The sequence below is a fragment of the Rhinopithecus roxellana genome, unplaced genomic scaffold, assembly GCF_007565055.1.
Source record: "Rhinopithecus roxellana isolate Shanxi Qingling unplaced genomic scaffold, ASM756505v1 contig5217, whole genome shotgun sequence".
Classification (NCBI taxonomy): Eukaryota; Metazoa; Chordata; class Mammalia; order Primates; family Cercopithecidae; genus Rhinopithecus; species Rhinopithecus roxellana.
In genome coordinates this window covers 1-14600 of record NW_022143881.1, presented here as the reverse complement: position 1 = coordinate 14600, position 14600 = coordinate 1, and the positions used below count along the sequence as shown (strand labels likewise).

At 52.9% G+C, this 14600-nt stretch overlaps 1 protein-coding gene across 1 annotated transcript; it reads right to left on the bottom strand.

Moving 5' to 3' along the window:
* Window positions 1–12103: 12103 nt before the first annotated feature.
* Window positions 12104–14589, bottom strand: LOC115896129 (CSC1-like protein 2). Its single transcript, XM_030926553.1, has 5 exons — window positions 14278–14589; window positions 13134–13301; window positions 12769–12884; window positions 12515–12595; window positions 12104–12268 (listed from the first exon to the last, which is right to left on the bottom strand). Exons 1-5 carry the CDS (start codon window positions 14339–14341, stop codon window positions 12104–12106), a joined length of 594 nt encoding a protein of 197 aa, XP_030782413.1. The 5' UTR covers window positions 14342–14589.
* Window positions 14590–14600: the final 11 nt, after the last annotated feature.

Here is a 14600-nt window from a genome sequence, read left to right as displayed (position 1 = left end):
GAGTGGAAATAATGGAGTGTAGAGAGTGGAGGGCAGAGGGAAGGGGCTGCTGGGGGTGGGCTGGGTCAGGTAATGGCTGAGCGGGTGGCACTGGGTGAGTGTCAGGGTAAGAGTTGAGTCAGGCTGGCTGATGGATCCCAGGCCTGCCGGTGGCTTGGGACTCTGGACACCCTGCCCACACCTCCTCCCCCAGGGGGACTGCAAACTGCCAAAATCCCTTCCTGAGGGTAGCCTCCCCTCCCCGCACCGCCCTCCCCACACAACACAACTGACTTCCCCCACCAGCAGGCCCAGGGGAAGAGAAGAGAGTGAAGGAGGAGGAAGAAAAGGGAGGCCACAGAGCCATGACTGAGTCTGCAGTCCTACCCGGATATAAGCCCCGAAGCTTGTCCTCCTGTGGTCCATCCAGGTTCTCTGCTGACTCTGGAAGACTCGGCCCTAGAATAAGAAAGAGAGTGGGAGGAGGGGAGGAAGGCTGTGGTCTAAGTTAAACAAAGCCCAGCTGGGGCTGGGGTATAGGAAGATTTTAGAATGAGGAAAAGAACTGGGTTGGGGTGCAGCTACAGGGAGGACAGCAGGATTCTGGGTTGTTTACAGGTGAGACTCTGATTGAACCCACAGAAGGGCAAGACCCCAGAGGCAAGAGCAGGAGGTCTCAGTTATTCCTCCTCCCCTGAGTAACAGAACCAGGAGACTAGTTATAACAGCAGAGCTGACAGCACTGAGCACCTTCTCTGTGCCAGGCACGCCAGCCCTACAAGAGGGTACATGCAATACTCTGATTACTGGAAAAGGGAGCAGAGGCCCAGAGGCTAAGCAGCTTGCCCAAGATCACAGTGAGGGTTGGGTGTGGGATGAAGTCCATACTGCAGACCCTGGACCGAGCTTGCAACCTTCACCCTGTGCTGAGTCTCCTGAGGGGAAATGTTTCTCCTCGGTCGAAAGCTGACAGGACCTGCCCCATCTCTGTTACAAAGGCATCCACGGACGATTTGTTGCTGAACTTATTCCCCCTTCCTCTTGCCACTGCCCCAAGCAAACCCCTTCTCCTGTTCCACCGAGTACCTCCTTGGGATTTCCTCAGGTCCTATGATGACCCCCTGTCTGGTTCCCCAAGATCTCAACACACTGCATCCCACATCAAACAGTCACTGAGTCCTTCAATGACTAGGAATCCCCTCCTAGGACCCTAATTTCTCATTGCTACCATAGCTGGCCGAGGCCAGGGCCTTCAGACAACCCCCAGACCTCAAATGGCCTCTTGTCTCCTAAAGACCCTCTCCAATTCATCAATATGTTGCCCCCACCACATACCACACCCAACTCCCTTTGAATGAGATTTTGAACCCTTTACTTCCTCCGGAAACTTCCAGGATATCGCTTTGCCAGCAGAATAAGGCCAGCCCCCAGAGCCCTCTCCAACCCTGGGCCCACTACTCCCAGTACAAACCCATCCCCTTGACCCCTCTTGAGTGTTCCAGACTTGGGGAGACCCTGCCTGGCCAAGCAGCTCTCCTGAGCTCTGCGTCCCAGGAGAGACAGTCTCTCCAGCAGTCTTCTCAACCTAGTCCTCCCCTTCCCTCCACCTAGCCAGAGCCCTGGGGATCTTCCCAGACCCATCACTATGTCCTTTCCATTGTCTACTGCACCCTCTTAGCATCTCTCCTGTCCTCCCCCACACAGCCCACAATAGGGGCTGCCCCTGTGCAGAGCCACATCCGGTGCAGTAAGCGAGGACTGGAAGTCAAGCATCCCCTCACAGGGAGGCCTCCCAAAACATCACTATCTCCTCATGCCTCAGTTTCTCCACCTGGGGGATGGATGATATTCTAAAGTGTTTGCATTTGTTTCTGACACAAAACTCACTCAAGAAATTAACCTTAAATAGCAAAAATCTAGACCAGAAGAATGATTCCCTAACTGGCCCTTTTCTTCTAACATCCTCCTCCCCCACTAGTTCTCCACAGTGTTAGCTAAGATTTTGAAAATGTGAACCTGGGGTGGCGTGGTGGCTCACCCTTGTAATCCCAGCACTTTGGGAGGCCGAGGCAGGTGGATCACTTAAGGCTAGGGGTTCAAGACCAGCCTGGCCAACATGGTGAAACCTCATGTCTACTAAAAATACAAAATTATTAGCCAGTGTGGTGGTGCACACCTGTGGTCCCAGCTACTCCTGTGGCTGAGGTAGGAGGTGGCTTGAACCTGGGAGGTGGAGGTTGCAGTGAGTTGAGGGAGCGCCACTGCAGTCCAGCCTGGGTGGCAGAGTGAGACTGTCTCAAAAAATAAAAATAAATAAAATAAAATGCAAACCTGATTATAGATACTGTACCCCCTCCCCAATACTTAGATGTGTCTCCCTTGTTAGCATGACAAACCCAAACCAGGCTGCCACCTGCCATCTGGCCCCATGCCTTTCTGCACAGGCTACCCTCATTCCTCTTGCCGTCCTTGTGCCTCTGCCTGCAATAATTCCTGATCCCATGCTCACAATGGGTCCACTGGGAAAAAGTCCTGTCCAGCCTCCCAGTGCTTGCTTGATGCTGCCTCCTCTGTGAAGCCTCCCCTGTGGTGTCCACACAGAACTTGGGGCTGCGCTATCTTCCTACACTTTTGTTAGGACACCCATCACTACCTGCCTTCCCTGAGTTGACTTGTCTGCCTCCTCTGTGAGGCTGTGAGCTCTCAAGAGGAGAGGGCGAGGCCACCTTGTATACTACTGAGTTTCAAAATGCTGGCTCAAAATGTTTGCAATGAATGAATGGATGCCTTGCTTAGCATTGTGGTTAATTTTTCATAGATGTTTTCTCTCTCCCACCCCTCCCCTACTCCCTATTCTGCAGCAACCCCAATATACAATATATTTTGTTTATTGTTTACCTCCCTCATGAGTGAAAGCCTGTGAGGGCAGGGATTTTGTCTGTTTTGTTTGCTGCTGTATCCCTGCTGCTGTATTGAGTACATAGTAAGTGTTCAATATAGATATACTTTTTTGAGACAGAGTCTCACTCTGTTCCCCAGGCTGCAGGGCAGTGGCAGTTACGGCTCACTGCAACCTCAAACTCCTGAGCTCAAGCAATCCTCCCTCCTCAGCCTCAAGAGACCAGCAAGGGGAACATAGTGAGACTCCTGTGCCTACAAAATAAAAATTTAAAAAAATTAACTGGGCATGGTAGCATGTGCCTGTGGTCCCAGCTCCTCAGGAGGCCGAGGTGGGAGGATCGCTTGAGGCTGGAGTTGGCAGCTGCAGTGAGCCCTAATCCTTCCACTGTGCTCCAGCCTGGGTGACAAAGCGAGACCCCCATCTCAAAAATAAACAAACAAAAAATAATAAGGTTGAGGAGACTCAGGATCCTGAATTTTGCTTCTCCATAGAGCCTGTAACTTGTGATGAGAAGATATTAGGAATCCTGCCTCAGTTATGAGTAGTGAGCACTTATATAGAACCTTCTAAAAATAATAATAGCTAGCAGCGTTTGAGGGCTCACTACAATAGAGCCTTTGGCTTGTGATGAGAAGATATTAGGAATCCTGCCTCAGTTATGAGTAGTGAGCCCTTATATAGCATTTCTAAAAGTAATAGTTAGCAGCGCTACATGCCCGGCACTATTCTAAACACCCTACATGCATTAGCTGATTGAATCCTCACAACAACCCCAATGGTGAGGCTTACTATTATGACTTCCCTGGTGTAGACAGAGAAACTGAGATAGAGAGAGGCTGAACTTCCTCAGACGCGGTGGGCATTAGAGTCAGGGCAGGCTGCTCTATGCTCTCAACCATCGGGCTCGCTGCCTTGCTGGGAGGTTGCCATGGTGAGGGGCCACGGCTGTGCTGGAGAAGGATGAGTAAGTCAGCGGGCCTCCGTGCGTCCCCTTCGTCCACTGTACTGCCACTTGTGTGTGGTCTTTGTGAAGTCACCTCCCGTGTGGAGCAGCTGACAGGGGGTGTTGAAGATGGATAAAGGTGTTGGAAAAGGGATGGCTTGTCCCTTTTTAGCAGAGCTAATGCCCTGGGCTGCATTGGAGCCAGAGTGTCAGCTGTGTGACCTTAGGCGAGTTGTTTGACCTCCCTGAGCCTTGGTTTCCTCACCTATGTAGAGGCTGCTACATTCTACATGGGAGGGTGTTTCAGGGATGAAGAATGCAACATGTGTGAAAAAGACTGGGGTTTAGTAGATCCTCAGGAAACATTAGTCACCTTCTCCCCACTGACCTGGCTGGTCAACTGGTATTTGTTGAGCTCCTTCTAGGATCACATGGCCTGTGCTCTGTGTCACATATGCGTCCCTCCATCATAGGATTTAATGATACTAGTGATATTACTCCAATATTGGAGTCATGTGTGTGCTTGTCTGTCTTTGCCACTGGTTTGAGCTCCTGAAAGCAAACCCCAACTCATGTAGGCATGTTTTATGGAGCATTTATTCTGGGCTGGCACTGAGGGGTCAAGGTGAATGCACCCCCAACATGGAGCGTGGAGAAGACCCTCCCATGCGATTCCTCCACAGGTTCAGCTCCAAGGGCCACAGAGACAGAAGAAGGTGCAGGAAATGGAAAGCAGTCCTGAGAGAGGAGAGCTGAACACTTCTGTTTCAGCCCCTGATCCCTATTTGTGAAGCTGGCAGATCAGGATGACTATTCCCATCTGACCTGGGTGGAAGCCAGGGCCTCCCAGAGAGTTTGAGTCAGACGTTCTCAACCCGGGGTGATGATGGCCCCCAGGGAACAGGTGGCAATGTCTAGAGGCAGTGTTGGTTGTCATAAACTGGGGCAGGTCTCGGGGAGCTACTGGCATCTAGTAAGTAGAGGCCAGGATGCTGCTGGGCACCCCTCAGTGTAGAGGAAAGCCTCCACAATAAAGAAATTTCCAGTTCAAAATGTCAAGAGAGCTGGGGTTGACAAACCTGGGTCGAGCCAATCATCTAAGGCCATTCACACGGTAAGACAAACCACTCCATGCCCTTCCACCGTGCAGTCACTCCAGGCAGCCTCTACCCTGGCTGCTCCAAGGACTGAGGGTGTTGAGCTCTCCTGGGGGCCTGGAAGGACCAGGGAAGATGCTGTTGTTTGAGAAGACTGAAAGAACATCAGAGGGCAGGCCAAGGCACTTCAGGTTCCATCTTACCTCCCTTGTCTCATTTCCCCAGAGCCCTCCGTCCCCTAGTCACCACCCAGCCCAACAAACCATTTCTCACTGTCTGGCCCCCAAACCCTGCTTCGAAGCTGCATACCCAGTCCCCAGGGTGTGAGGTCATTATTCAGCTCTGACTTGCAGGAAGGACTGACACCCCTATCCACACCACCACAGTTGTCATGGAAAATGTCTTTAGGCCGGGCACTGTGGCTCACACCTGTAATCCCAGCACTTGGGAGGCCAAGGCGGGTGGATCACCTGAAGTCAGGCATTCAAGACCAGCCTGGCCAACATGGTGAAACGCCGTCTCTACTAAAAACATAAAAATCAGCTGGGTGTGGTGGCACGTGCCTGTAGTCCCAGCTACTCAGGAGGCTGAGATAGGAGAATCGCTTGAACCTGGGAGGTGGAGGTTGCAATGAGCCAACGTTGGGCCACTGCACTCCAGCCTGGGCAACAGAGTGAGACTCTATCTAAAAACAAAACAAACAAAACAACAACAACAACAAAAACAAAAGAAAACATCTTTTTAGAGAGGGCAAAAGATCCAAGCTGTCACATGGGCTAGGAGCGTGAGCAGGCTGAGACAGACAGACCAAGGCTGCCTGTGGGAAGCAGACGGATGGCCAGAGCAACACAGTAGCTCCCCTTATCCGTAGGGGTACCTTCCAACACCCCCAGTGGACACCTGAAACTATGGTGGTACCAAACCCTGTATATATCTTTTTTTATTTTTTTAATTTGTTGAGATGGAGTCTCGCTCTGTCGCCCAGGCTGGAGTCCAGTGGTGCGATCTTGGCTCACTGCAAGCTCCGCCTCCCGGGTTCACACCATTCTCCTGCCTCAGCCTCCCAAGTAGCTGGGACTACAGGCGCCCACCAGCTTGCCTGGCTAATTTTTTTTTTTTGTATTTTTAGTAGAGACAGGGTTGCACTGTGTTATCCAGGATGGTCTCGATCTCCTGACCTCGTGATCCGCCCCCACCTTGGCCTCCCAAAGTGCTGGGATTACAGGCGTGAGCCACCACACCCGGTCCCAAAACCCTGTATATATCAATACTATGTCTTTCCTTTATGTACATACCTATGATAAAGTTTAGTTTATAAATTAGGCATAGTTAACATAAGCAGTTAACCATAACAAGTAATAAAATAGAACAAATACAACAATATAATATCAGTAATGTGAATGTGGTCTCTCTCAAAATATCTTAATGTTTTCAGATTGCAGTTGACAGCGGGTAACTAAAACTGCGAAGCGTGGAACATAGGGGCTGCCGCATAAGGCAACGAACAGACAGGAAGCTTTCTGCTGCAGCTGCACATCCTGTCTCCTCCATCAGACTGAGAACCTGTAGATCGGTTTTAACTAAATCTATTTTATTTTACTGACCAAAAAGTATACATCTATTGTGTACGACATGGTGTTTTAAAATATGTATTCATTGTGGAATGGCTCAGTTGAGCTAATTAATATCTGCATTACTGCACACATTTGTTATTTGTTTGTGGTGAGAACACTTAAAATCTACTGTCAGTGATTTTCTTTTTTTTTTTTTTGAGATGGAGTCTCACTCTGTCGTCCAGGCTGGGGTGCAGTGGCACAATCTTGGCTCACTGCAACCTCCACTTGCCGGGTTCAAGAGATTCTCCTGCCTCAGCCTCCTGAGTAGCTGGTATTATAGGCGCCCACCACCACACCTGGCTAATTTTTGTATTTTAGTAGAGACAGGGTTTCACCATGTGGGCCAGGCTGGTCTTGAACTCCTGACCTCAGATGATCCACCTGCCTTGGCCTCCCAAAGTGCCAGGATTACAGGCGTGAACCACTGTGCCTGGCCTCTCTCAGTGATTTTCTAAATGCAATACATTGTTATTAGGGGACTGTAGATTTAAGGACAGTTTCATTTCCGGTGCTGGGAAAAAACTAAGATATTGTCTCAGCGAACTTTTAAAAAAATAATTAATTAATTAATTATATTTTGAGATGAGGTCTTGCTATGCTGACCAGGCTGGTCTTGAACTCCTGGGCTTAAGCTCAGGGCACTTCTGAAGAACAAGGACTGAGTTTGGGGTCACCTGCTAGGCCTAAACTTCCTAGGGTCAGGTAAACAGGGAGGGCCTGAGAAGCTGGGAGGCTGGGTCTAGGGGCCTATGGTTTCACGGTGCCCTAGGCTGAGGGTGAGGTACAGGGCTGACCTTCTGCTGGCCAAGGCTGGCTGCCCTCTGTGCACCCCAGCCCCATAGGAACAACTCTGCCCAGCCACCCGCTTCCCCTCAGCCCACTCTTCCCCATCTCCCGGAGTCTGGTCCCAGGCTTGCCTCAGCTAGTCCTGCCCCTGCCACCCTGAGGATCTCATCTTCCTGGGCTGAGGGACCTGCTTTTCTAGGCTTAGGAGAGGTTTTCTCTGTTCCCTAAAGTTTTCTTCTCTACTTGGGCTTTTTCACACAAACCCTTTTCCGCAGCAGCCATGACAGTGGGATGGCCAGTCCCTCTCCTCTCCCCAACTCCAACTGTCAGTGGCGAGGAGAAAGAGTTCCTGCCCGGCCTACCACCCAGTCTGACCACCAGTGGCCTATCCTTCCCCAAACAGTCTGAGGAAGAGGCCCAGGTCTTGTCCTTAGGGAGCATCCAGTCTGATGGAAGAGTCACTGTCTGTACCCTAAAGGGGCACCCAGTCTGATGGGGGACACAACTCCTTCCCTGGGGGGAGACTAGCCTGCAGGAGGTACAGGAGTGGGGTAAGGCCCCATGAGTGCCTACCTGCAGAGGACAGCATGCTGGTGGCTAGCTCGGTGCTTGACAGTTGAAGGTTCTGGTGGGAGGGGGGGAAGAGACCCTCCCCCTAGAACTCTCTCACTGCAGTGGGATTCCTAGGTCAGCAGCCCGTTTAACAGCTGCCTTCCCTTTTCTCCTTCTCAGTAACCTAGCCCCTTACCCGGCTGAGGTCTACCAGCTTTAGGGACAGATGACCCACCACCCCCGCCTCGTGCAGACTCCACCAGCCTGGCTATCCTCACTGTATCATGGTCATCCCATCAGGGTAGGTCCCAGTCCCTTTCTTTCAGCCCAAGGTTTCCAGGAAGGGGTTGTCCCTGACACACCAACCTGACCTTTACATCCAGAAAGCCTTCTCATTCCCAAAACCTCCTTTCTCACTGACACGGCATTTTTCCTGTGTTGCTGTCTTCACATGGCACCCTCCTCTGTGTCTCTTCTTCTTATAAGGACACCCGTCATATGGGGCCAGGGTCCCATGCATTTCAGTATGACCTCATCTTAACTGAACAAATTATATCTGCAACCACCCTGTTTCCACATGAGGTCACATTCGGAAGTACTGGGGGCCAGGACCTCAACATGCCTTTTTGGGGGACATGATTCCACCTGCAACACTCTCCTTGCCTGGCCCCAGTCTGGCATGGTTAGGCCACTGGTCTGACCACATGTCCCACCTTTGCACCAGAAATGGGGAATGCTTTGAGCTAAGAACTCGTACAGTCTTCTCTAGAGTGTATGATGGCTGAGGACAGGGACTTTCAGGTCATCCCAGTGCCCCTCAGCCCTGCCTGGTACTAATTCAGGCACAGAACAGGTGCAAGAGCATCCAAAGGGATCAGAGAACCTTGTTCCAAGCTCCGATACAGGAGCTGACCTCGGGCGAGCCCTCCCCCTTTCTCCTTTCTGGGACTCAATCTCCTCATCTATGAGAATATTAATTATGGTTTGTTATTATGTGCCAAACACTGGGCTAAGAACTTCCTGCTTATTAATCCTTAAAACAGCTACAGGCCATGACATTGCTATTCCCATTTTATAGATGAGGAAAGTGAGGTCCAGAGGTATGATACAACTTGCCCAGGGTCACACAGCTGTTAAGTGGTCGAGCCAGGATTTAAACCAGTAACTTCAGCTTTTTTTTTTTTTTTTTTTTTTGAGATGGAGTCCGCGCTCTTTGCCCAGGCTGGAGTGAAGTGACGTACTCTCGACTCACTGCAACCTCTGCCCCCTGGGTTCAAGCGATTCTCCTGCCTCAGCCTCCCAAGTAGCTGGGATTACAGGTGGCCACCACCACACCCGGCTAACTTTTATATTTTTAGTAGAGATGGGGTTTCGCCATGTTGGGCAGCCTGGTCTCAAACTCCTGACCTCAGGTGATCCACCAGCTTCAGCCTCTCAAAGAGCTAGGATTCTGTACAGGCATGAGCCACTGCACCCGGCCATAACTTCAGCTCTTATCCGTGTCTTCTGCTGTCCCCAGCTGTGAAAGGAGGAAGTGGACTTTGGGGATCCTATGGTCTCCCCTGCCAACTCCTGATTCCACTATTGCACCTCCTGGATGCCTCTAATGTGATCTACCTGGACTTGAACTCTGTGACAAGGTGCCAGGGGCAGAGTGCAGGCGGGCACGGGTGTTCCTCTCTATTATAGCCTCCTACTCTGGGGAAGGGCTGTCCTCAGGACTCTTGCTGTGGGTGCTGCTTGGGCATTATCTGGAGTTTCACATCTGGAAATGCTGGAACCTGGTTTTGAACTTCAGGCCGTGCAGGAAAGGGAAGGCATGCTGGGCAGATGAGGAATGAGGGGGGTCTCAGCTAACCAGAGGTGGGGGCTGAGGTCTGTCCAGGTCATGCTTTGCAGACAAGGGGGCTTGCCAGGCAAATGGCAGTGGCGTGCCTGCCCATCCATACAGAAAACAGGCTTCGGGAGCACCGGGAAGCCTTCACACAAACCAAGGTGCTCCTTTCAAAGCCGTGCCAATTTTTGCCCAACCACCAGCAGGCACTCCCTTGGCCCCAAGACTCTGGGGACTCTATCTGGGAATTCACGTTTCACAACACTGCAGATCTGACATACATATGGAGGCTGAGGCCAGGACCAAGGCCTCAACTTTCACCTCCACTGTCACTGGCCCATCCTCCACCCATGGCCCGCTGCCATAAACACTGGCCCTCCAGCTGTGTTTGCCACAGCTCTCTGCAGCCTGGGGCTGGACCTTGGGCACTCTTGCTCCTGCTCCTTGCTGGCGCCTGGGCAGTCTTTATCAGGATTGCTGTGTTTGCTGTTCCTGCTGTTGGTGGTTTCTTGTTGACTTTTGTGGAACCTGGTTCTCCTCCTCCTCTGAGGTCTCTTTTCTTCCCTCTAGGAGTTCCTTTTTCTTCCTTTTCTTCAGGGTTACAAAGCCATTTAGTGACAGAATAGGGACTGGAATGCAGGCCTCCTGCAGTACATGCCGTGTATACATGTGTGTGGGTGCGGACCATGGCGTCTGTGGGCCTTTGCAGCGTGGGTACAGCAGTCACAGGACCTTCCTTCGAGAAGGTGAATTTTTTTTGTTGTTTGAGACAGGGTCTTGCCCTGTCACCCAGGGTGGAGTGCAGTGGCATGATCTCGGCTCACTGCAGCCTCCACCTCCCAGGTTCAAGTGATTCTCATGCCTCAGCCTCCCAAGTAGCTGGGATTACAGGGGTGTACCACCATGTCCAGCTAATTTTCTGGTTATTTTTGTAGAGATGGGGTTTCATCATGTTGGCCAGGCTGGTCTCGAACTCCTGGAATTCAGGTGATCCACTCACCTTGGCCTCTCAAAGTACTGGGATTATAGGCATGAGCCACCACGCCTGGCGAGAATGTGAATTTGAGTTGGGTCTTGGAGAATGGGTAAGATTTGACTGGAGGATGGAGGGGGCTTCTCACTGAGGAGATCAGGCCCTCCTGGGGAAGGGAGATGGGCTGGGACAGGCTTACTTTGAGGTGCTCAGACGGGCCTTCATCCTGGTCCGCATGGACCCTGTGGCTTTGCATGACCTTTTTTTCCCTGATATCTGTCCCATGTGTGGTTGCTCAGGGACTCAGGGAAGGATCAGAGTGCGCAGGGCTGGTGTGGTGGCCACCTGGGCACAGGGGCCCTTCCTGCCTCTGAGATACCCCTGAATTCTCTCCCTGGCCCCACTCTCTCCTCTCCCTGACACGGAAATGAGACACTGAACAGTCCCTTGCCCAGCGTCATGCAGGGACCTCTCCTTTCTGGGACTCAATCTCCTCATCTATGAGAATATTAATTATGGTTGTTATTATGTTGCCAAACACTGGGCTAAGAACTTCCTATTTATTTAATCCTTAAAACAGCTAGAGGCCATGACATTGCTATTCCCATTTTATAGATGAGGAAAGTGAGGTCCAGAGGTATGATGCAACTTGCCTAGGGTCACACAGATACCCTCCAGATGGGAGGGTGGGGACCCAGCCCAGGTGCCCAGGGCAGCTCAAGTCAGAACACCTGCCTCAGAGCTTTTCTCTTTGTTTTTATTTTAAAGGAAAAAAACAAAACAAAACAAAAACCCCAAAACAACAAAAAAAAACAGTGCAAAAACCCTTTTCCAGTGTCAGCCTTGCCCACCCCCACCCCCAGGCCACCCCAGCTCTGAGCCTGACTCTTCCTCCACTCAGCACCCCCTCCCCTCTCATGCATCCCCTAGGGGCTGGAGGCTCCAATTCCCTGGAGGGCTGGATCCCAGGAACTGTGGGGTGGAAAAAACTGGGGCGGTGGTGGGGGAGGGGGGGGCAGCCCCAGATCCACCTGTCCCACAGGTCTCCAGCCACCGGCACCAGGTGCACCAGGTACTCCTCTCGGCTCTCAATTAACCCTTTCCTGGTTATGCTACTAGATGGGGAGGGGTGGAGGGTACTGACTGGGAGAAACTCCCTCCGCACCCCTCTTTGCCCCGGGGCCGGCTCGGGCTCTCCTCACTGAGGTTGGGGGGCTCCTCCCTCCCTCCATCATGGGGGAGAGCAGTGAAATCCCCAGGTTTTAAATACCTTAATGAAAGCAGGGGCTGGGGAGAAAGGGGCTTTAGATCTAATAAATTATTAGCGTTTTAGTGTCCGGGGGAGTAGGGGTGGGGTGGGGCAGGATGTGGCCTCCAGGGCCCCTCCCTCCCCTTACTGGTGAATCTCATTCTCTATGAGGCTATCCCTCGCAAGACTGGAAGTCTGTGTCCGTGAGGCCGTCGGGCGGCATCAGCAACTCCTCATCTTGGGATGAGGACGATGGGGGGCTCATCCCCTGAGCTCCCAGGAGCCCATCCCCATCCCCGTCCACCTCTGAGTCCTGCAGCACCTGAGCGATGTATTTCTGAAGAGGGAGAGGAAATAGAGGCAAGGTGAACAGCTACCCCTCATGGATGGGGGGAACACCAAGGCCTGTAGGACAGCAGAGTGGGCAGGGCCCTGGGAGGCAGGGGCAGCCCTCCAGGGAGATCAGCTCTCTCCCTGCCCCCATGGGGTCTGGAACAGGTTCCCCTTTCTGCAGGACTAAGGGAACACTGGGCTTTGAGGCTGAGTCTGTCAGAGGCCCCTCCCAACTCTTAAGGGCACTCACCGCAGATTTGGGGACAGCAGCAGCAGTGGGGGGCCGTCCATTGCTTCTGGGGTCCACAGTATCTGTCTCCGTGTGCTCAATCTTGAGGGGCCCAGAATGAGTCAGGAAGTGGGGGCATGTCCTCATCCCTGATCATGGCCCCATGCCCGCTTGGCCCTGTTGGTACTGCCCTCAGCCCTCGCCAGCCCTGGGACCCTTGGTATCCCCTTGAGCTCCTGCCCACAGCCATCCCCCCTGCCACCCTCGCCCCACACCTTGTAGTTGTGGGCACTGAGGTATTTGAAGTGTCCAAAGCAGACGTGGCAGAGACAGATGACGATGGTGATGACCAGGACCACGAATGTGAACATAGATGTGGGAGCTAGGAACCCTGGTGTTGGGGGGCAAAGAATGGGGTTGCTATCTCCTGTGGGTACCCCCAGGGCCTCCCCACCCCAGCTTCTGATACCCACTGAATGCAGTCCTCACTCTCCCAGGTGCTACAGCCTGGTCCCAGCCTCTCCCAGGCCCCTTGCCTGCCACCCCCAGCCATGCGGCTTCTCCTGTGGTCTGCTCTGCCTGGACTCTGGCTGGAAACCCCTCTGTTCGTGCCCCCGTTCCCTGGGTAGGGATCCCTCACCCGTGCGCATGGTGGAAAAGAAGAGCAGCCAGAAGAGGCAGAGGATGGGCGCAGCTACCACCTGGTTCACAGCCCCCGAGTGGATCTTCTTGTCCAGCTTGGCCGGCAGGTAGGCGTAGTAGAGATTGTACCTGTCTACCAGGTGCTTCAGCAGCATGTACATGAGCCCTAAGGGAAGCCACATGGGCCCTGACCTCGGAACCAGTGCCGCCGAACCTTTGTGTGTCTGTCACAGGTTGTTCTGGTCCTGAGAGGGCCGAAGGGTTGGCCCCCTCCTCCTGCCCAGGCCCCAGGACGGGACAGTGCCCCATGCCCCAGCCTGATCACAGAACTTCAGTTTCCTCCACTTCAACCCCTTCATTCTGCACTCCTCACTGGGAATTCTACTGCTGGAAATGTAGTCATTTGGGTCAACAAGCATCTTCTTAAAACCCGTATCATTTTTCTCTATCCCTGTCCCTAAACAGGTAAGTATAAATGAAGGGACAAGTTCTATTTCCCTAGAGGTGGAGGGATGGGGAGTTTCTAATGAGGACAAGGAAGTTAGTTTGGGAACTTGGAGCCTTCAATAACCAGGGAGGGTTGGTTAAGGAGTTAGGATGTTATTGGGGAGGAAAGTAGAGGCTACCAGTGGGGGTGATGGTTAAAGAGAAACTTTGCTAAACTTCAAAAAGGAGGAGAGACCTGGCCAAATCACATAGTTCAGATACAGCAGACTATCTCCATGAGTGGCAAGGACTTGTCCCACCCTGGAATCCAGGTCTTTCCTGAGTTTACAGAATGGTGTACAAGTGTGTGCATGGATGCCTGTGTGGGAGTGTGTGTGTGAACATGTCAGCACATATGTGATCTGTGACCAAGCACATCCCACTGAGGGAAGGCACAGGTGTGGGTGAGTATGGCCATGTTGGGGTGACTTTGCCCTGGGGACCACATGCCAGCTGGGTCTGGCCTGAGCTGATGGCTCTCCCCCTCCTCCCCGCAGGCCAGGCCCCAGACTGAGCCAGGGACCGGGCGGGAGCCCCGAGGGGCCGGTCTCCCAGCCGGGCCCTGTCCACTCGGGGTGGCCTGCCTTCCTAGAGTGGAGAGGGTGAGGTCCTGGGTCCCCCGAGCAGGGCCCAGGTCCCGGCGCGGCGGTGCCTACCGAAGGGCACGATGATGGGGCAGGTGATACTGTAGGTCATGACCACCGTGAAGACGCACATCATCCAGGCGTAGGCTGCGCCAAACTGGAACTCGTAGGCCTGATGCTGGGGGGGAGATGGGCAGGAGGATGGCTCAGGGAGGCAGGGACTGAGTAGAGGGGCAGGGAAGGAGGGACAGGGAAGGGAGCCAGGACCTCTGGGGCCAGAAAAGAAGCCATGGGGAACAGGACCTAATGTCTAGGGTCGGGTAGGGCAGAGCAGATGGAGAGAGGGGCTATGGCTGAGAGGAGGGTCACGGCGGTTGCAGTGATGGGGCATGGAG